The sequence below is a fragment of the Diabrotica virgifera genome, chromosome 4 (genome assembly GCF_917563875.1).
Source record: "Diabrotica virgifera virgifera chromosome 4, PGI_DIABVI_V3a".
Classification (NCBI taxonomy): Eukaryota; Metazoa; Arthropoda; class Insecta; order Coleoptera; family Chrysomelidae; genus Diabrotica; species Diabrotica virgifera.
Window position 1 is genome coordinate 27850329 of NC_065446.1, and position 22615 is coordinate 27872943.

General features: G+C 34.5%; 1 protein-coding gene across 3 annotated transcripts in view; it reads left to right on the plus strand.

Moving 5' to 3' along the window:
• LOC114349376 (protein disabled) overlaps positions 1 to 22615 on the plus strand; it is a 103597-nt gene that overhangs the window by 41684 nt on the left and 39298 nt on the right. For all 3 annotated transcript variants that reach the window (XM_028299726.2, XM_050648085.1, XM_050648087.1), the window contains exons 7-9: positions 8656 to 8852; positions 17327 to 18335; positions 21776 to 22006. In XM_028299726.2, coding sequence (XP_028155527.2) covers positions 8656 to 8852; positions 17327 to 18335; positions 21776 to 22006 — 1437 coding nt within the window. The remainder of the gene's footprint in view (positions 1 to 8655; positions 8853 to 17326; positions 18336 to 21775; positions 22007 to 22615) is intronic.

The following is a 22615-nucleotide window of genomic DNA, read 5'->3' on the forward strand; positions in this document are numbered from 1 at the left end:
GTAATTTCAAAAGAACCTAGCGAGAAAGGAAGATCTGAAGGGACCAAAGAATCCTGAATATCTGTAAGAAGTGAAGGGTCGTTCGAAACCCACTTTCGAAGAGGGAAACAACCTTTTGATAATATATGATTAATTTCTTGACAATGTTGAAGAAGCTCTGAGGCTGAATCAGACCCCGTCAGGAGGTCATCCACGTAGAAATCATTTTTAATAATCTTTGCAGCTTGAGGATACTGCTCAGAATTTTCATAAGATAATTGAAGCAGGCATCTTGTAGCAAGAAAGCTGGCAGAGGCAGTGCCGTAAGTTACCGTGTTCAGAGAATAAGTTTGCAAAGGCTCCTGAGGATCCCGTCTCCATAGAATTAGCTGGAGGTTTCGTTCAGAAGGACAAACGAGAATTTGCCGATACATTTTGGCGATGTCAGCAGAAGCCACATAAGTGTGTTGCCTAAATCGAAATAGAATTGATATAAGATCATTTTGGACGACTGGTCCGACCATTTGAAGATCGTTAACTGAAACACCTGAAGTGGTAGGGCAAGAACCATCGAACACTACACGCAGCTGAGTAGTGAGACTATTCTCCTTAAGGACTCCATGGTGTGGAAGATAGAAGTGAGCTTGGTCTGTAGGCTCCTCAACCTTAGACATATGACCTATTGAAATATATTCGTCCATAAATGAAACATACATATCTTTCATGATAGAATTATTCGGAAGTTTTCGTTCTAGATTAAAGAATCTTTTTCCAGCTCTGCTCCTAGATTCACCCAGAGTATCAGTCGAATTCTTTAATGGAAGACTGACTACAAAACGACCATCCGAATTTCTTTTATGAGTCGATTTAAAGTGTTCCTCGCACTCTATTTCCTCATTTGAAAGAGGTGGGAGAAGTGGACACTCTTCTATTTCCCAGAATCTTGATAGATGATGACATTCATTCTGCTGTGCGAAATTGCAAGTGACGATTTGATGATCATACCTTTTGGGCAGTGGGCCAGAAATTACCCAGCCAAATTTGGTTTTTTGTAAAATGGGTTTCTGAGGACCCAATTTGATTTGTCCAACGCACAGAAGATCCCAGAAAAGCTCTACACCTATAAGAAGATCTATGCCGGAAGGAATATTGAAATTTGGATCAGACAAGCGAATATTCGATGGAATAGAGACAGAGTCTACGTCGATCGGAATACTTGGAACATGACCACAAATTGAAGAAGTAACAAGACAGTTTAAGGTTGTCGAAAAAGAAGAATATAACGAATATACTGACAACTTACTCGTGTGCTTTATCCTTGAAGATATTTGAGTGACACCGACCACTGAAATGTCGGCAGGTTCCTTGGAGAGACCCAATTTGGAAACCAGACTATACGTGACAAAATGTGACTGAGAACCACTGTCTAGAAGGGCTCTACAATTATGCTTAACTCCAGACCGATCTGGAATTTGGACTGTGACAGTTGACAGCAGTGCAAACGAATTCTGAACTGCATGACATGACAATGTTTGTGGAGTTTGATTATCCGAAGAAACGGATTGAGTATCATTTGGAGAATTGCTATTTTCTGCATTAACATGGAGAAGCGTATGATGCTTCTTCCCACATTTCTTGCACTTACCATACTTGCAACTGGTATTTTGATGTCCTATAAATAAACAATTAAAACACACTCGTACCCTTTTGACCTCACGCATGCGCGCATGCACATCTAAATTTTGAAAAGAAGTACAAGTTGACATTTTATGAGGACCATTACAATGTGGACACAGATCTGAAGAAGCTCCATTATTGATGAATGATTGACTTGTATGAGTTTTGGACCTATGAGATGAAGAATGAGAATGATCTTTGGAACTAGAACCTCCCTTGATAGATCTTGCTTCGAACTTTTCTAAAGTATCAGCTCGATGCTGCAAGAATTTTAGAAGATCGTCGAGAGTAGGCTTTACCGACGTAGGGGCATTACCTCGACTCTCCTTGTCCCAATCTTTGACAGTTTCAGGATCAAGTTTTTCTAGAATTATAAAAATTATTATTGAGTCCCAAGTGCTTACTGGCTCCCCTAAGGATTCTAAAGATCGCAGATTACTAGGTAATCCATCAATTAGATGTTGGAGACACTTAGAACTGTCACGATTAACTACCTTTAGATTAAAAATGGACTTGATGTGATTATGGATTAGTAAAGGCTCATTAGAATACCTGTCACAAAGAAGCTTCCACGCTACTGTAAAATTAGCTGCAGAAACCTTAATAGAATTTATTATCTTTTCAGCTGCCCCCGATAGGGATGATTTTAAATAATGAAATTTCTGAATGTCACTTATATCATTATTTTTAACGATTATTGTATCGAAGCAATCATGATAATCTAACCAGGTTGAATAGTTCCCGCTAAATTGACGCAAATGAAGGGTTGGGAGCTTTATCCCTGAATTGAATGAGCTATTACGATCAGAAACTGAACTTTGATTTGCATTTTCGTTGCTAGATATAATAGGCTTAGGCTGCAGAAGCTCTTTTGCCTTTGCTATAGTAGAAAAATAAACATTTTCAAAATCTTCACGATATTTTATTTCAACTGATACATCATCTACTAACGCGTCTATTTTACCCTGAACAACTTCAAATTCCTCTATTATTGTTTCAGCCCGATCTAATCTGACTGAAAGTTCGGTGACCGGCAAATTATCCGACGACCCCGGTATAGCTATTTTATCAATGTATTTTGCGAAGGTATCGAGACGATTTCTAACAGATTCCCTACTTTTACGCAACTTTTCGGATTCTTTCGTTTCTTTTGATTCCGGCATTTTATTTTAATTAAATGAATGAAATTTATGCTTAATATCAATCCTATTCCGAAATAATTCAAATACTATTAATTAAATGAAAGCAATTTATACCAAAAAACCGATTCTAATTTTAAAATAATTCAGGTTTCAGTTTATTACAAATAAAATTGTCAATCTCATTTAAAAATATAAAGTTCAAATATCATTAAATATAAATTTGAATAAAAACTGGCTCACACAAAGCGAAAGATAACGAAATATTTAAAAATATTGGTTAGAATAGGAATAAATCAATAAAAAGGAAAAACTCACATTTGTACAGCGGCAAACAAACTTCTTCTAAAACCTGCTTGTTGTTGACGATCGAAAATTTCACTAACTTTTTACCGTGATGATATTATATTGGATTTACTGGTAATAATAAAATTTAAACTGGTAATTTATTATTGACGCTGGATTTCAATAATCTTATGCACTATACGGCGAACAAAGGACCATTGGTTGATGAGAATACATCTCTTTCACTTCAGTAGAGTGACAATAACGTAGTTAACAGTTTTACGAATTTATTTAAGAACTGACTACTGTACAATTTTACAAAAATGCGTGACAAAGAACGTGTTTATTCTCCACAGTCTCGAGGCCAAGTCATTATACATAAAAATATGAATATATGAAAACCGGCTGGTTCGGCACTAGATTTTGGATCTATATGTTGTGACAAAAACAGTCCAGGCCCGTCGCAGCGGGATTTAAATAAATATTAAATAAAATATAACAAATTAATTTAAATCGTAAACAGTCACCAAAATAACAAACGAGGAAGTGGCTCAAGCGCTTCAAAAAATAAAGAAAGGAAAAGCGGTAGGACCGGATGATATTCCTGGGGAAGTATGGAAAGCATTGGGAGAGACAGGAACAAGGTGGCTAGCAATAGAATTATGGAAGTTGGACAAATGCCAGACGAATGGAGAAGCAGTATACTAGTACCTGTATACAAAAACAAGGGATATATACAGCAGTGTACAAACTACAGGGCTATAAAACTGCTTAGCCACACCATGAAAATATGGGAGAGAGTAATTGATAGACGGATACGTGAAAAGACCGACATATCCGAGAATCAATTTGGCTTTATGCAGGGCAGATCAACAACAGACGCAATTTTCATTATAAGGCAGTTGATGGAAAAATACAGGAGTAAATAAACAAACGCTCATATGGTATTCATTGATCTTGAGAAAGCATATGAGAGATCCTCGAGAGATTCTGTGGTGGGCACTCAATAAGAAAGGAGTCCCTGGTGCATATGTAAAGATTGTGAGGGATATGTATGAGGGAGTAACGACTAGTGTTAGGACAGGTGTGGGAGAGACTGATAAATTTCATGTGAAAGTAGGATTGCACCAAGGCTCGGTGCTTATTCCGTATTTATTCTCATTAGTTTTGGACCAGATAACAGCGAAACTATAGGGTAACATTCCATGGTGCTTAATGTATGCTGATGATGTCGTGTTAGTAGGAAATAGTGAAAGAGACTTAGAACAAAAACTGGAACAGTGGACACGAGCTCTGGAGGAAAAAGGTTTAAAACTTAGTAGAAAAAAGACAGAGTATTTGGAATGTTCATTTAAAAATGGAGTTACTACAAATAAAATGGTATCTTTGGATGGTAAACTGATTGTAAAAGCAATAGTTTTAAGTACCTAGGATCGGTATTACAGCGTAATGGAGAAATAGATGGAGATGCATGCAGTAGAATTAGGGCTGGATGGATGAAGTGGAAGGAAGCGAGTGGTGTGTTGTGTGACAGAAAAGTTCCAATGAAGCTGAAAGGAAAATTCTATAAAACAGCCATAAGACCGGCTATGATGTACGGAACTGAATGTTGGGTAGTGAAAAAGAAAGAGGAACAACGAATGCATGTGGCGGAGATGAGAATGCTTAGATGGATGAGTGGAGTGACAAGAAAGGATAAAATTAAAAATGAGTATATTAGGGGAAGTCTAGGTGTGGCACCAGTTGATACCAAAATGAGAGAGCATAGGTTGATATGGGTTGGTCATGTTCAACGTCGAGACGTTAATCATCCAATACGAAGAGTAGCTGAAGTGCAGATTCCTGGAAGGAGTAGGAGAGGAAGACCAAAGAAGACGTGGGAGGAGACGATTAGGCAGGACATGTTGGTAAAGGGGATTAATATTGATATGGCCAAGGATAGAATTGTGTGGAGAAATGCAATTAGGGAAGCCGACCCCGCATAGGGATAGGGCAAAGAGAATGATGAGGACAGTCTTCACCTTCTTCGGAACACGTTCGCGGGTTGATGTCCAGTATTTCGACTATTCCTTGGACTCTAATGTGTACCAATGGATCTATGTTTCGTCGGCGGTTATAAAACAACGTAGAAACTCATTCAAATTACGTTTAAACAGCCTCAAACACTGCTCTGAGTGGTCTTACTGTTGCACTTGTCCGAAGTGAGTAAACACGGCACCCATCGTACCGACAGCTTTCTCATGCTCAAAATTTAATGCAGGATATGACTCACGCAGTCTTTTGAGATGTCTTTGAGTCTCTTTGCGACTATCTCGCGCACCTTCAGTCGGCGGTTTGCCAATACGTGATCGTGGATTTTTTTCACGTTATCCTCCGTGGTAGCCGTTGTCGGGGCACCTGAGCGTTACTTATCAAAAACCGTCGTGAGACCACGTTGAATTTTGGCGGTCGTCATCGAAGAAGAAAACTCGCCGTATACAGCATCTAAGCCAGCGGTGCTCAAAGAGTCGATCGCGATCGACCGAACGATCGCCAAAGTTTTTTAAGTCAATCGCGATTCACCTGAAAAGTACAACGAAGCTTGCAACGGCGTCTTTTTAAAGCGCAATTGGAAGCTTGCGACTCTGCGGAACACACTAATTTACTTCTGCATACAGATGTGAGCTGGTTGTGCCGTGCAAAATTTTCAGATGGGTTCCAGGAGTTACTTCCTGAAATAATTTCTTTCCTAGAAGAACGAGAGGACGACACTCATCTACTTCAAAACGAAAAATGGCTCAGTGATCTGGCTTTCGTATCAGATTTAGCAAATCATTTGAACCTCCTTAATTTGGAACTACAGGCTAAAAATAAATGAATTATCGATATGAAGAGCGCAGTACATTTTTTTGTCAACAAATTGAAATTATTGATTAATCAAATGAAAAGAAAGGATTTAACAACTTTCCATCGTTGAAACATGAAAAGTTATACATAGAACAGAAGAGATTAACTTGGTACGGACATGTCACAAAATCAGACGAAAATCGTTGAATAAATAGAATAACAGAGTGGAGCCCGATAGGAAGAAGGAAGAGAGGCGGACCCCGAGGAAATCTGCAGGAAGGGGTCTGGCAAAACAGAAAAAACTGGAGAGAACGGTTGAGTGAAGGAATACAGTGAAAACTGTGGAAATTCTTAATATATATGTATATCCATCGTTGAAAAAAACGTAACCGCTCATTTGAATTATGTTTATTACGAGACGGAGCTGGAAGCAGTTCATAGCGAGTTTGTTTCACTTCGTTGATTTTAAAAAACTGACAGATATTGTAACATCCGTGTCTAATCCATTTTCCTTTGTGAAGACGTGGAAAAAAATGCCACTGAAATATCCATTAGTTTCAATATGGCGATCATTTCCGTCCAAAATGAGGTACCTACTGAAAATAATAAATAATAATAGAAAATATCCGTCTTTGAGGCAAGTAGCTCTGCAGCTCACAGCATTCTTTGGACCAATGTACTTGTGTGAGTCTGCATTTTCCCAATTATGATGGTAGTGAAATCAAAGTATAGTAATCGGCTAACTGACGAACATATCTCATCATGCTTGCGTTTAGCCCTCGGTAATTACGTATAGTTTGTTTAGCAGAAAATGGTTGACTTCAATTAATGCGGTTGTAAATATTATTAAATTTATCTGACTTGGCCCATTGTTAAGACCGGTCCGGAGCGATAAGCAAACGAGGTAGACAGAGTTGGTCTTTTGACAATTAACACTGACTAGACGGTACTCCTATAATAAAGCAAAGGATTCACAAAATTTACAATAATTGCGACGACAAAAACAAAAAACGGATGTAAAATATATATTGCTTTGCCTGATACAGGGTGTCTGCGTAACTTGGAACCATATGGGAAATTTTTTTAATATCAATTTTACGTAAAAAAAGTCATTCTTTATAAAGTGTTCTGCATAGTCTAAAACCTAAGATGCAATCATCAGATATCAAATTTTGTCAACAGTATACGAGGTATGTCAAAAAATATGAATTTCGCTCAAGAGCAAACTACCTTTATATTTCAAAATATCAAAAAATTTTATTATGAAAAGTTATGTGTAATTATAAAACCATATTTAAATATGCAATAACAGCCTTCTACTTGAAAAAAAAATTCTGAAATTTTCCTAAATTACCGATTCCGAATTTTAGTTAAAAAAGTTATTCTTCATAAAAATCTGTGCATGGTCTAAACCTCAAGATGCAGCCATCAGTTATTCAAGTTTGTTAATTTTATACGAGGTGTGTCAAATAATATGAATTTAGAAAGAATTTAGAAAGAATTCTTTCTAAATTCATATTATTTGTTCGTATAAAATTATAAAATTCGTATAAAATTATAAAATTCGTATAAAATTAACAAACTTGGATAATTGATGGTTGCATCTTGAGGTTTAGACCATGCACAGATTTTTATGAAGAATAACTTTTTTCCTAAAATTATTAATAAAAGAGTTATTACATGTCTAATAAATAAAAATGATGTTCGGAATCGGTAATTTAGGAAAATTTCAGAATTTTTTTTCAAGTAGAAGGCTGTTATTGCATATTTGAATATGGTTTTTAATTACAAATAACTTTTCATAATAAAATTTTTTGATATTTTGAAATATAAAGGTAGTTTGCTCTTGAGCGAAATTCATATTTTTTGACATACCTCGTATACTGTTGACAAAATTTGATATATGATGATTGCATCTTAGGTTTTAGACTATGCAGAGCACTTTATAAAGAATGACTTTTTTTCGTAAAATTGATATTAAAAAAGTTTCCCATATGGTTCCAAGTTACGCAGACACCCTGTATACCCGAAATTAATGTTTTCAAATGAGTTTTAAAATAAATTAAATCTATTTTAATTGCTAAAATTATAGAAAAACAAACATTCAAACATTAATAATAATTTTACCTGAAACCGGGCCTTTTATACTATTATCGGTTAACCCAGGATGTTTATAGTCGGTACTAATTGAAGTCAACCATTTACTGCTAAACAAACTTTACCATCATACGAAAAACTTGTGGATGATAATATATGCAGTACCATGCATCAACATCCAAATAAAATTGAGAAGAAAAACATGACTTTCATTACAACTCTCTATAGTTACAACTTTTTATCAAATAGAAAATTCAAAATTGTTTCTTATACTAACAGTCGATCGCTGGACGCTCGCAGTTTATGTGGTAGATCCCACGCAGTATAAGTGTGAGCACCACTGAAGCACTCTTTGATTCCGCTGTGCGATTTCCCTACCAAAACTAAGAACTTAATTACCGACCGACAGTGCTCTTTTTCCATTTTTCTAAAAACGCCAGACACGCCTCATCCACCAGCGGTCAAAACAAAACTACGAATCCGATTTGACTGAAATTTTGACATAGGCCGTCTACGAGAATGTTTTACACGATAGTAGATCTCTCTTGCGATAGTAGCGCCATCGGACAGTGAGGCTAAGTACTTATCGAACCACTTACGTACATTCAATATAAAATTATCTTTTGCAATAACCATTTTAAATACACTTTAGGTTTAGAAAAAAGTCCTCCTTTACCCGTACCTGCTCGTAAAGCGAAGTTCGAAATGGAAGCACCAGAACGACCGAGAAAGCAGTTCAATGTTTCTATTAGTGGCGAGGATGATTACTTAACTCCCATTTCATTACCGGAAAAGACTTCTGGCGTATTATTACCGCCACCCCAAAAAAGTACAAAAACTAATACTCAGGTAAGTTATTCAATGGTAACACAGTAGACTTCTTCTATACAACAGACAACAATAATATTGTGCATACATATGAACATATAGTTTTCTAAAACATTGACTTCCTATAGTGAAGCCATTCGGAGCAATATAAGCTGCTAAATATTGTTTCCTCGACAATAAGGTTTGGCCATCACAAATTGTAAATTTTCTTACAATACGTATTCAATATCGGTCGATACATAAACAGAACAGGAAGAAGTTTATTATAGCCGGTGGATTTTATTACAGCACTATTCTCGATAACCGCACAGACGTTGGGGATTTTTGTATACAGGTAGTTGGGGTATTTATTTATAGCCATTACAGCGCTAAAAACAGATAAAGATACATATTTTATGATTTCATTTTTCCTCGTTATAACCAAATATGTCTCGTTATAGAGGTGTTACAGTTCAATAGAAATTTCATGGGACATCTAGTGTACCTCGTTATAAGCGAAACCTCGTAATAAATGTGTTCGTTATAGGGAGAGTCTACTGTATATTTAATATAAATAATTCAAAGGGAAATTCCAGTGGTTGGCTGTATACCATATTTAAAAAAAACTTACAATGAAGTAAATACTTCTGATGTACAGTTGAGTCCGCGAGTCTTTACCCGTGCGTCATTAATACCTGGCGAGATAAAACACATACTTTTTATCTAGCATCATTCTCTTCCACGCATGAAACTCATGACAAACCAGCTGCCGTTTGTCATTAAGTAACAACATATTAGTGTAGGAAACAAAGGCTGAACCTTGCAAAATGGACACAAGTCCGGTTTTATTTTTTTTTTCTGGTATATCAAGGGGTGCTTATTATAAGACTAACTTTTTCTGAAAAAATTTCGCCCCGGAACCTCCCTTTTCACCCCTTTAAAGGGTGTAATTTGTGGTTTTTGCGGAACGTAGCCCTTCCTGTAACTTTTACAAAAAATTTCTTTTATAGAAATATGAAGAGGACTATATTTTCTACGATTTATTTCCGACACCATCTCTCTATCATCCACCGTTTAGCGGGGGTGGCGCCCTAAAGTTGACAAGTTTTTAAAAAAGATGTTTTTAAAAAATATATGTTTTTCCCTAACTGTAACGGAAATTAAGAAGAAATCCTGCGGTAATTATTCACAAATAATTGACTGATTTTTTGGTATAGGTTTCACTTAAGGGTAATTGCCCTTTTTTTAATTACGGGGTGTTACATTTTAAAAAACCTCTTTTTATACCATCTGAACCGTTTATGCTAGAGTAAAAAGACTTTCAGCGATTACCCATGTACTGGTGCTATTTACAAATTTGTATAATGCACCCCCATTTTTTCCCCGGAACCACCCCAAAAAAAAGAAGAATTAATAAATAAATTGATTTTCTTGGAATCCTTCACACACAATGCCCTTTATTAATATGCTTCATATATCATTTTGTGCACAATATTATTACCCATGCATGGACACCAAAAGCAATTTCCTAGTGCAACCTTTGTAGCAAAAAAAATAAATAAAATGGGGGGTTGAAAATTTTTTTTTGTTTTTTGCTTTTTGATCCATATGGGCATATGCTTCATCAATAGTGCTTTTCAAAAATATATATGGTTATTGCAACATCTCTGCGAAAACCACCCCTATCCTTGAAAATATACTGCAGAAACTACCCCTATCCCTTGGCGAGCATGTTTTTACGATTTTCTCATTACCTATGTATTCTTTTTAAACAAAACTTATACAAGGTTAAAGACCACTATTTACTCTAAAAATTATGTTCTATTCATTTTTTCGTATAAGCAACCGTTACGGCACAGTGGCGCCGTAAACCTCATATATGCTTTGACGGGCTCCAGTTTTTGTTTTTTTTTTTTTCGTCATCTGTTCGTTTTATTGATAAAGTACTTATGCAAAATAAAACAACACAGTGTAACCTACAAATTATGACTTATGCACATTTTACATTCTTTGCTCCCCAAAGCCACAGTGGTGGCCCAAAATAAATTTTTGCATATTTTCGACACCTACATGCATTTTATTGCATTAATGCTACCTTAACAGCACAATATTTACCCTTAGGTGGTCGCTACGCAGTGGCGGATCCAGGGAGGGGTGATGGGGGTGATCACCTCCCCCCCTCTCAAACCAAGTAATATTATATTCAAAGATTATAAAAATATTCATTTATTTTTATAGAGATTTAACCAATTGGCACTCCCCTCTTAACGATTCTGGATCCGCCACTGTCGCTAAAGCATAACAAGTCATTCTTATAAAAATAATATTAATATAATATAAGTATTTCTATAAAAATAAATTAATATTTTTATAATCTTCAAATATAATATCACTTGGTTTGAGAGGGGTGGGGGTGATCGCCCCCATCGCCCCTCCCTGGATCCGCCACTGCTTAGCGACCACTTAGGGGTGAATATTGTGCTATTAAGGTAGCATTAACGCAATAAAATGTGTGTAGGTGGCAAAATATGAAAAAATTTATTTTGGGCCACCACTGTAGCTTTGGGGAGCAAAGAATGTAAAATGTGCATAGGTCATGATTTGTAGGTTACACTATGTTGTTTTATTTTACATAAGTACTTTATCAATAAAACAAACAGATGACGAAAAAATAAACAAAAACTGGAGCCCGTCAAAGCATATATGAGGTTTACGGCGCCACTGTGCCGTAACGGTTGCTTAAACGAAAAAAATGAATAGGACCTAATTTTTAGAGTAAATAGTGGTCTTTAACCTTGTGTAAGTTTTGTTTAAAAAAAATGAATAGGTAATGAGAAAATCGTAAAAATATGCTGGATAAGGTATAGGGGTAGTTTCTGCAGTATATTTTCAAGGATAGGGGTGGTTTGCGCAGGGATGTTGCAATAACCATATATATATTTTTGAAAAGCACTATTGATGAAGCATATGCCCATATAGATCAAAAAGCAAAAAACAAAAAAAAAATTTCAACCCCCCATTTTATTTATTGTTTTTGGCTACAGGGGTTGTACTAGGAAATCGCTTTTAGTGTCCATGCATGGGTAATAATAACTTGCACAAAATAATATATGAAGCATATTAATGAAGGGCATTGTGTGTGAAGGATTCCAAGAAAATCACTTCATTTATTAATTCTTCTTTTTTTTGGGTGGTTCCGGGGAAAAAATGGGGGTGCATTATACAAATTTGTAAATATCACCAGTACATGGGTAATCGCTGAAAGTCTTTTTACTCTAGCATAAATGGTTCAGATGGTATAAAAAGGGGTTTTTTAAAATGTAACACCCTGTAATTAAAAAAAGGGCAATTACCCTAAAGTGAAACCTATACCAAAAAATCAATCATCTATTTGTGAATAATTTCCGCAGCATTTCTTTTTAATTTCCGTTACAGTTAGGGAAAAATATATTTTTTTTAAAACATATGTTTTAAAAACTTGTCAACTTTGGGGCGCCACCCTTGCTAAACGGTGGATGATAGAGACATGCTGTCGGAAATAAATCGTAGAAAATATAGTCCTCTTCATATTTCTATAAAAGAAATTTTTTGTAAAAGGTACAAGAAGGGCTACGTTCTGCAAAAACCATAAATTACCCCCTTTAAAGGGGTGAAAAGGGGGGTTCCGGGGCGAAATTTTTTCAGAAAAAGTTAGTCTTATAATAAGCACCCCTTGATATGCGAGAAAAAAAATAAAACCGGACTTGTGTCCATTTTGCAAGGTTCAACCTCTGTTTCCTACACTATATGTTATTTTTATGAACCATCTAGACTCAGTGCATTGAAAAGAGATAGGTACAAAAAAAGACGATTCGATATGTTTTCATATTTTAAGCACAATTTGTTTGACGTTTCTGCTTTGTTTAATTTTGTGGCTGTCAGTCAGTTGAACTTTTTGCGGTTTTTGTCGAATTTTTGCGTTTTGAAGTTTCTTTAAATTACACAAACAGTTGTTTTCACAACTAATTTTATATTGGGCTTTGAAATTTTAAGGTAAATAATTCTATTTTGGCAATTAATATTTAAAACATACAAAGCTAACGTCATTCACACATTAAAGAAATGACTGTGTTTAAATTTCCGTCAAAGTGAATAAAATACCAAAAATAAAATATGTTGTTGGATTTTTTTATAAATTGTTTATTTATTTATTAATCAATAATAATAAAATAATTTATTAAGCTACTTCAAATGTAGCTGTAATTCTGCACAAAAATTTTGAAGCAAAACTTACATTTGACATTCTATATATTTGATAACGTCAAATTTTATAATGAAACCCGTAATCGGAACAGTAGCCACTTTCTGTCAGTTGTTGTTGCGTGAAATAGATTTCCGACTTATTTCGTATGCTTTAAATGATGACGCACGGGTAAAGACTCGCGGACTCAACTGTATAATGGTATAATACATAATATTATATGTATTATAACATTTAAATTTTCCAAAAGGATTAACTTCTTCTTCTTCAACCTGTTTGCATCCACTCCCCATGAGTTCTCCGATCTTCTCTGTTTTGTGCTATTTGGTGCCAGTGTCTTTCCATTTTTGCTTTGATGTCGTGTAGCCATCGTTTTTGTGGTCTTCCTCTACTACGACTGTGCTCCCGTGGTCTCCAATGTACAATGTTTTTCCATTCTGTATCCCGAATTCATTTTGTTAACACTAGCTATAACTTCAACCATTATTAAATTAAATAGGCATGGGCTGAGGCTGTCACCTTGTCTAATGCCGACATTGATTTTCATTTCTTCCGTGAGCCCATGTGTGGTTCTTATTCTTGTTTTGTTGGATCTATCGAGCTCTTTGATTACGTTTCTATATTTATGACTTGTGATTCTTTCCAAGGAGAGTGAGCACGTCGTTCAATCGTACCCTGTCGAATGTGAACAGTGGCTTGTCGAATTCTATTGATTTCTCAACTCATTGTTGCATGATGAAGATAACGTCTATTGTAGATCTGTTTGGACGGAAACCCTGTTGTTCTTCTGATACACCGAGTTTCTTGTATACAGGATGGGCCAAAGAAAAGAGTCCACCTCGATATTTGGCAGTAGTTATTAGATTTTAAAGGAAATGCCGAAACAGGTCGATTTTTGTTCTAAGGGGGACACATTTTTACGATACATACATCTGTCATTTGTCAACCCCCTCCCTTCCACGTCCCCAACACATTATTTTTAAATAGGGAATAGGGGTCGTGTGGTAGCTCATTTGAATGGGTATTCAATTCTCTATTCAGTAATATAAACATTATCATAATTATTTATACAGGGAAAAGAAGAATGTATGTAATTTATTTTATTTAAAATACATTTTACTGTTGTCAGAAAACAGAAAAAATGTTTATTTCACAAATAAACATTGGTTTTCGCTTAAATTAAATGTTCAAACTTCCAAGCGGCAGGTGGATGGCGGGAGCTGGCTCGAACATTGAATTTAAGCGAAAAGCAATGTTTATTTGTGAAACAAACATTTATTTTTGTTTTCTGACAACAGTAAAATGTATTTTAAATAAAATAAATTACATACACTTTTTTTTTGTCAATTAATTTAATTTAAAAAAAAAAAGAATGTGTGTGTACGTTGTACGCACGTAGGAAGTTATACTTCTATTATGTAATTTCAAAGAAATAAATATACTTAACAGGTTATTTGTATTTTATTTAAATATTAAACTAACTTTCTTACAATAAATTACTTTTAATGGGAAATAAGCCACAATTTTACCAAAAAAATGATTTTATTAACGTTTCGAAGCCCAAATCGGGTTTCGTTGTCAAAATACAAAATACTACTAAAATAAACAAAAATGTTGTTGCTAAGTAAAAAAATTCTTCTAATAATTTATTTAATCTGACTCATTTATATTGGCAATTCAGACGTATATTATACATTTTAAAGTAGAAGACTTTAAAATGATATTGCCAACATTTATGAGTTGCGTTCCTGAGACGACTTTACTAAAATATAGTTCATTTGATTACATGAAATCAATTCCAACTCAAGAATATCCGTCATAAAAATCATAGCATGTGATCTGTCTTTAAAAAGACAACCAAATGCAACGATGACAGTAAAATTGTCGCGTTAGAGATTCCATAGTAAATCACGAAGAAAATAGCTTCAGAACAACATTAACTTTCTTACCTACCACTTTTAAAAAAAAATTATTAAAACGATACCAAAAATTAAAAAAAAAATATGAATCGTCCGGGATTTGAACCCGGGACCTCTCGATTTCCGGTCACACGCTCTCCCACTGAGCTATATTCCCTTCGCTTTGACAGGTTACAAAATTTCTCATACATACTGACAAATTTAATAGACCAAGTGAAGTATACAAAAATTCTTTAAATATACTTACTATTATTATTAAATATCTTATTCCCGAGGAAGACAAATCCAAAACACAAAAATTATAATAAATAATACATTTACTAAAAACACTAAAATATATCCTTTTAATGACTTATTTGCGCTGACAGCGCTGATACATACATACCTTGAAAGATTAGCAACGAACTACTGTCTGTGTGCGCATGCGCCCGGTATTATAAAATTTCACTCTCGATCGTAAAGAAGTACCTATAACTTCAAAAAAAATTTTGACACTTTTCTTCTTCTTCTTCGAGCAACTAGGATTACTCCTGTTTGTCTGCCTCTTATTCTGTTTAAGTTGTTGTTGACTGTACATTGTCTTTCCACCTTTTCGGCGGCCTTCCAACGGGTCTTCTGCTATACGGCTGGTTTTTACAGATGTTCGCTAATCTATCTAGTTCCATTCGGTTTACATGTTCGTTCCAGGTTTTCTTTCTTGTTTTTATCCACCTGTTAATATTTTGAATTTTGCATCGTTCTCGTATACTTCTGTTGCTTTGTCTGTCTCTTAATGATATGCCCGCTATTGATCTTAATACTTTCATTTCGATATTGTTGATTTGTTGTTTCGTCTTTCTTGTATACTTTTATTTTGCTTTCCGTGGTCAGATATTTGTTTCTCCATATGGTTTCTCGGACACAACCACTTACTCTTGCCGCTTTTGTTGCTTGTGTTGTGGTCTCTGTTCTTATATTCCTGTCACTAGTGATATCTACTCCTAGGTAACTGAATTTCATTACTTGTTCTACAATTTTGCCGTCTATTTCTAACTTGCATCTACGCGGCTCTTTACTTATCACTATACATTTGACACCCTGTATAAATAATTATGATAATGATAAAAAAGATCAAGGCAGGTTTTGTTTATATTTGATTCAGAGTTGGACCACCATCTCCATATAGCTATTTCAGCATCCTTACGCCTCATCGGTGAAGCTCAGAAGTCTCAACTCTGAAGGAAATACAAACAATTCTGCCAATTTAAGGCAAACCATCGCAATGCAATCAACCCACCTCTGAGACGCAATTCAGCGACATCTCTCGTATTACGAGGAAAACAACGAAAAGCCCCAGATGCAAAGTTTACTACATTTTAAACAATTAGAATAATTGAAATAAAAATATAATAAACAATATTTTAAATCCAAGACTTTTCGTTAATAAACTGCTTTCTGGCTGCATCCCATATCTCCGGATTTTACAATATATAATCACAAGAGACGACGAAAGTAGGAGAAAGCAAATAGAGGACGCTTAGGCCACGCATTTACCTTCCACTCGTCAAGGAAAAGGACCGAAAGACAGTTTCTAAAAACTGAGTAAAAATGAATTATGATAATGTTTACATTACTGAATAGAGAATTTAATACCCTTTCAAATGAGCTACCACACGACCCCTATTTCCTATTTAAAAATAATGTGTTGGGGACGTCGAGGGGAGGGGTTTGACAAATGACAGATGTATGTATCGTAAAAATGTGTCCCCCTTAGAACAAAAATCGACCTGTTTCGGCAATTCCTTAAAATCTAATAACGACTGGCAAATATCGAGATGGACTGTTTTCTTTGGCCCACCCTGTATATATTTTTTATAAAGATATGTAAAGTCTTTAAAGTCAAACATTTTCCAAAGTGATATACCGTCGTATAATATGATACAAATAGTTATTTATGATATAAGTGTTAAAAGTACACGTTTAAGGCACGCATGTGAAAGTTTGCAGAATGAGCGAAGCGAGTTCTGCAATTCACATGAGTGCCTTAAAAATGTACTTTTTAACACGCATATCATACAATATTTTTTCTACAAACGTAATTACAGGACAATATCTACAAAAACTTTTACTTGAACTGACATTCCATTTTTATATTTTTTTGACATTACATCAAAATTGCCTATACGGTCAATACGAACTGCAGTGCCATAAAATTTTTAAAGCACTAGTGCCCTAAAGTAGCATTTTTAACGCTCGTATGGAGTGCTAAAAATTGCATTTTTAACACGGTTGTAGAAAAAAGGATTTAAATATCAATTTAAAATTTTACCTTTGTTAGTTTTTCAATTCTTTGTTACTTAAAATGTTATTTTCAACAGGTAAATATATCTTCATTCTTCGAATCAAAAACAGAAAATCCATCATTAGAAGGACTGGATATTACACTTAGTCAACTTACCTTAAGCGGTTTAAACGAATTAGCTCAGAAATTAAATATACCAGCTACACAGTTAAGCAATATGACCTTAGTGCAATTAACAAATTTTTTATCAAATTTTATTAAAAACAAAAATAATGTAGTATCTGCTACCGCACCAAGTACTAAAGTAGAAGGCGAGGTTGGTAATTCCAATAACTTTGCAGATTTTTCCACTTTTCAAGCAGATTTCGCAGCCAATTTTAACAATTCCAATACAGATCCAACCTATGATCGATATGCTGTGTTTAGAGAATTAATGCAAGAGGAGATCAAACAAACTAAGATAGATTCGGAACCTGAGGAAATATTAGAAGAGAAAGAAAAGTTAGAAAACTCAATGAACAGTAATGTTAGTTTAGACTTGAAACCTCTCAACGAAGAACCTTCTAAAACCAGTACGGATAGATATGCAGCACTTAGAGAGATAGTAGAAAGCGAATTAAAACATAGTGAAATACTGAAAGATGAATTGAATAAAAACCAGTCGGATAGTGAATATAAAGGAGAAGAAGAGGAGGATGAGGAAAATGAGGAAGATAGAAAAATATTGAATAATGAAAACTTTAATGAAGAGAATGAAAATATAAATATAATTAACCAAGAAAATAAATTACAAATGGAAATAAAAGATAAGGAACCGGTTTCTCCGGTGAAAACCAGTATAATAGAATATATAACAGCTCCTGAAGTTCAAAGTGAGGAAATACAATTAAAGAATACTTTAAAGTCTCCAACTAAAACTAGTGTTATTGTTAAAAGCCCAATACCCAGTGCTATAACTGAGATAGTTCAAAATAATACTCGCCTCACTTCAGGATCGTTGTCGGATGTCATCAGCGGAAGTTCACCAGAAGTTGACAACACAGCTAGTAACTCTGATATCGTGAAGAAGATGACAGATGCAACAGGTAAGTGTTAATTTTTTTAAATTGTTTCTATTGGCACAGATTATTTGTTTTAACATTCGAAGTGTAGAGTATTCCAATATTCCAGCCACTAGTTTCCATATTTCTTTTATATTGTGTCATTATTATATCTTGTAGTGGCGGCTCGTGGCATTAGGGACAGGGTCTGCAAGGTTTTGTCTCCTCAGAGGTATGCCATCCTAATTAAAAGGCTTCAATTTCATAGGAGATTTTTGGTTTTTGTTTTTTTTTATTTTTTTAGTTTTTTTTTGTTTTTTTTTTTGTTTTTTCCTATAAATTTAGAACCTAAACCTGTTTATAAATTAAGTCTATTTAGTCTATGTTGTTTCGAAGTAGCAAAATGGGTTATAACGTCATTGTAAAATTTATTATTGCTTTGGAGAAATTTTAAAAGTTTTTTTCTATTGACATTTGAAATTTGAGACAAGTTTGACATTCTCCCTTGTTTCATGGTGTTTCGACAATACGTTTTGACTCTTTTGAGACAAGAGAAATCCCGTTCATTTGAGGCAGAATTTGCCCGCATTTGAGCAGAATAATTTATCAATTTCGGGAACAGTTTGTTGTACCTAATGAATTGCAGTATATAAAATTATACATATTTTGTAACTTATCCCACCTTCCGAAAATATTTGGATCAGCATATAAACCTGTTAATCCATTTTCTTATTTTATGTGATTAAAGAATGATGGATCATTTTTAATGAACTTGTCTAATAGATATTTTGAAAATTTTTTGGCGTAACTTTTAAATTTTGAATCGTCAAAGAGGTTACTCACTTATAACAGTGAGTAAATAATAGTTTTGCCTGGTGCAATAGTTTTAACTTTTGCCTGAATACCATACCACCGGACATCAAGGCAACGCCGTCATAAATTTGCCTTACCAATTTATTTTTGATATCAAAAAATTTTAATATGTCCTTTAAAACACCAAAAATATATTCTGTCTTATGGTTTCTACTCACGTCTGAAAATCTAAAAACCTCTCATAAAAATATTAGACGTAACGCTTATCGAAGAACAATTGATACTTGTGAATGACATGTTACCTCTATCAGTAGTTTCGTCTACTTCTACCGAAAAGCATCAAAATGTAACTACTAATTGATTCTTTCATTCTGTGCTGTTTTAGGTACGCCGCTAAATGTCTTCTAGTCAGAAAGTAAATTAGAAAATTTGTTAAACAATTTTATTTGTTCTCTATAATTAACTTGATGTAACGAATCCTCCGATTCATCCTGTCCCCTAAATGGTAATTCCTAACAACTTAAAAAAATTACAATATCAATCATTAAACGACGTAAGACTACCTACTTACCTATTTCATAATTTTATCCCGGGCGCGCTTAGGTACGTGCCTTGCTACCGTTTGCAGATCACCGCACGGCAGATTGCCTATCGGCTAATATTCCATAGCTTCTTATTACAAGCAAATCTTCAATCGGGACGGCTTGCCGAAAACACACAATCGCAATCGGGTGCATGGCTATAGGATCATTTTTGAAAAGTCTCTTACGCACAGCGCCCGGGGATCACTTAACGTATGGGATCGATCGAATTCTTTTAAAAACAATGAATAAAATTTAGTCTGTATTATCTCACAGATATTTTTTTTTATTTCACAGAAACGAATATCATCAACTCTGATTAAATTAAATATTTAAAAAAATCTATAATGTATCCATAAATGTGTGGGTCGGCACTGCCGACCCTGACCAGCCGCCACTGATATCTTGGCCGCTATCTTTATATGGTTTCGCCGAGTGATTCAATCGTATGAATAAAAATGAGAATAGTTTATACTCCAAATATTGAAGTAAATACTTCACGTGATATGAATAAAAAACAGAAGCGGATACTCGACTTGAGTAGGTACTCTTACCCACAGTTTGTTGTGAAAATATTCTCATTTTTGATACGAATAAAAATATTTTTATGCTCTTTAGGATGAGAATCTCCTCCGTAAATTAGGAGTCTAATAGTTACCAGACTTCAGTTTGATGGTGTCAAAGCTATGGCTGAGTTCATGTTTAATTTGCATTCAAAAAAATATTATAAACCAAGAAGAAGAACGTATGATCGTGACTTTAAAGTACAGTATTTCTCATGATCATCTTTCAGTGCATCACAGTTTTTCGATTTCTTTCTAACGCATTAAATTGTATGTGACAGAAAAAAAGGCACGTCGGTGATTACATTTCGTCGGTGACATTTTTATAACATTTATTCTAGTTATTCTAGTTGTCAATAGATGGCGCCATAATAAAAAAATATTTTTTTTAATTAGATAATAATATTACATATATAATCTGTATAATTTATAAGACTATACAAATCAAAGAGAATACCATTTTATAAATGCAAGAAACACATTTGATTTGTTTTTATTTCAAATTGAAAATAAAATGTGACAACTGCCAGATTTAACTAAAATGTCATGTTAGAATAAATGTCGTAAATGTGTATTATCACGGACTTACCCTTTTTCCTATCATTTGTTACGCACTGAAAAATGATCATGAAAAGGACAATATTATATCGATTTAATAAAGAAAATGTTGAGCGGCTTTTAAATAACTTTTTGAGTGAAGAATCAGAAGAAATAAGAGATGAAACTATACAGGGTGTCCCAGACTAATTTATCCAGGTTATATCTCTTAAACGAATAGAGATTTTCGAATGGCACAGAAGCTAATCTATTCCATTTGTAATACACTTTAATATGTCGTAGAGAAAATCATTCCCTAAATATTCATCCCTTAGTTACAACCCCCAACATAAATTTTTTTAATAGCACCCTGTACATATTTTTATAGTTTTGGATGTGGTCTTCTATCGTCTATTCAACAGATTTTTTAAAAATAAAATCGGCTCGTAAGTAATCTAGAAAATATCAGTTTATTTTTGTTAATTATGTGTCCCAGACTAATTTATCCAGGCTATATTTCTTAAACGAATAGAGATTTTCGAATGGGACAAAAACTTTTCTATTCCATTTGTAATACACTTTAATATGGGGTGGAAAAAATTCATCTCCTAAATATTCATCCCTTAGTTACAGGGTGCTTTAAAAAAAAATTAAAGTTAGGGGTTGTAACCAATCGATGAATATTTAGGGATAATTAGGAATATTCGTGGATAACTGGTCTTTAAACACTTGCTCTGTTTCGAGCAATCTGGCTGCAGAAATCGCGCATGTTTTAAAGATCTCAACATCCACTTATACTTAAATATACTAATTTAGAAAAGTTGTGCAGATTTTTGTTACGACCATTTTGGTACCAAATTTGCCCGGTTGCCAGTGAGATATGGGTCTATCGAAAACTAAAGCACTTTTTGAGCGTTAAAATTATTATTGTGGTCATACCTCGGAGGAAACATAATTCCCATATTAAAAAATTAATAAAAAATCCTTTCAGGTGAATCGTGGGCAATTTTCGACCAAGAAACAGCACACTTGGAATCCGTTAAAGAGAAACAAGCTGTGCAAAGTGAAGAGGGAGTTTCGCCATGGTCAAGTGATTCTAAGGAGTTTGGAGGTGGATCTCCACCAGGCTGGAGAAGTAAGGATTCGGGTAGTGGTACAGAACCATTTCCAAGAAAAAGAAGGGACCAAGATGGTTGGTGGGATACTGCTGCTGAACCTGAAGGTAATAAATAATATTCTAATAGAAATTTGAATTAAAATTTCTACATGTTATATTAGTCCAAGAAATGAAGCTTTTTCTTCTTTAAGTGCCGTCTGCTAATCGGAGGTTGGATATCATCATCACTATCTTTACTCTATCTACTGCTGCTCTGAAGAGTTCTATAGAACTGCATTCAAACCAGTCCCTTAAATTCTTCAACCATGACACTCTTATTCCTACACTCCTCAGCCTCTTATCTTTCCCTGTATTATCAGTCTTAGCATTTCATATCTCTGTCCTCTCATTACGTGTCCCAGATATTGTAACTTTCTTATTTTTATTGCGTTTATTATTTCGTATTCTTTGCCCATTTCTCGCAATACTTCCGTGTTCGTTTTCTTCTATGTCCATGCTATTCTAAGCATCCTTCTGTAACACCACATTTCAAATGACTTGCTTATTTATGTGTTCTTCTTCAATGTCCAGCTTTCAAGTCCATATTGCAGTATCGAGAACACGTGGCATCTCAAATCTCTTACTCTCAGTTCTAATCTAAGGTATTTGTTGCAGAGAATTGTTTTCATTTTTACAAACGCATTCTTTCTATTTCTATCCTGGTCCTTATTTCTG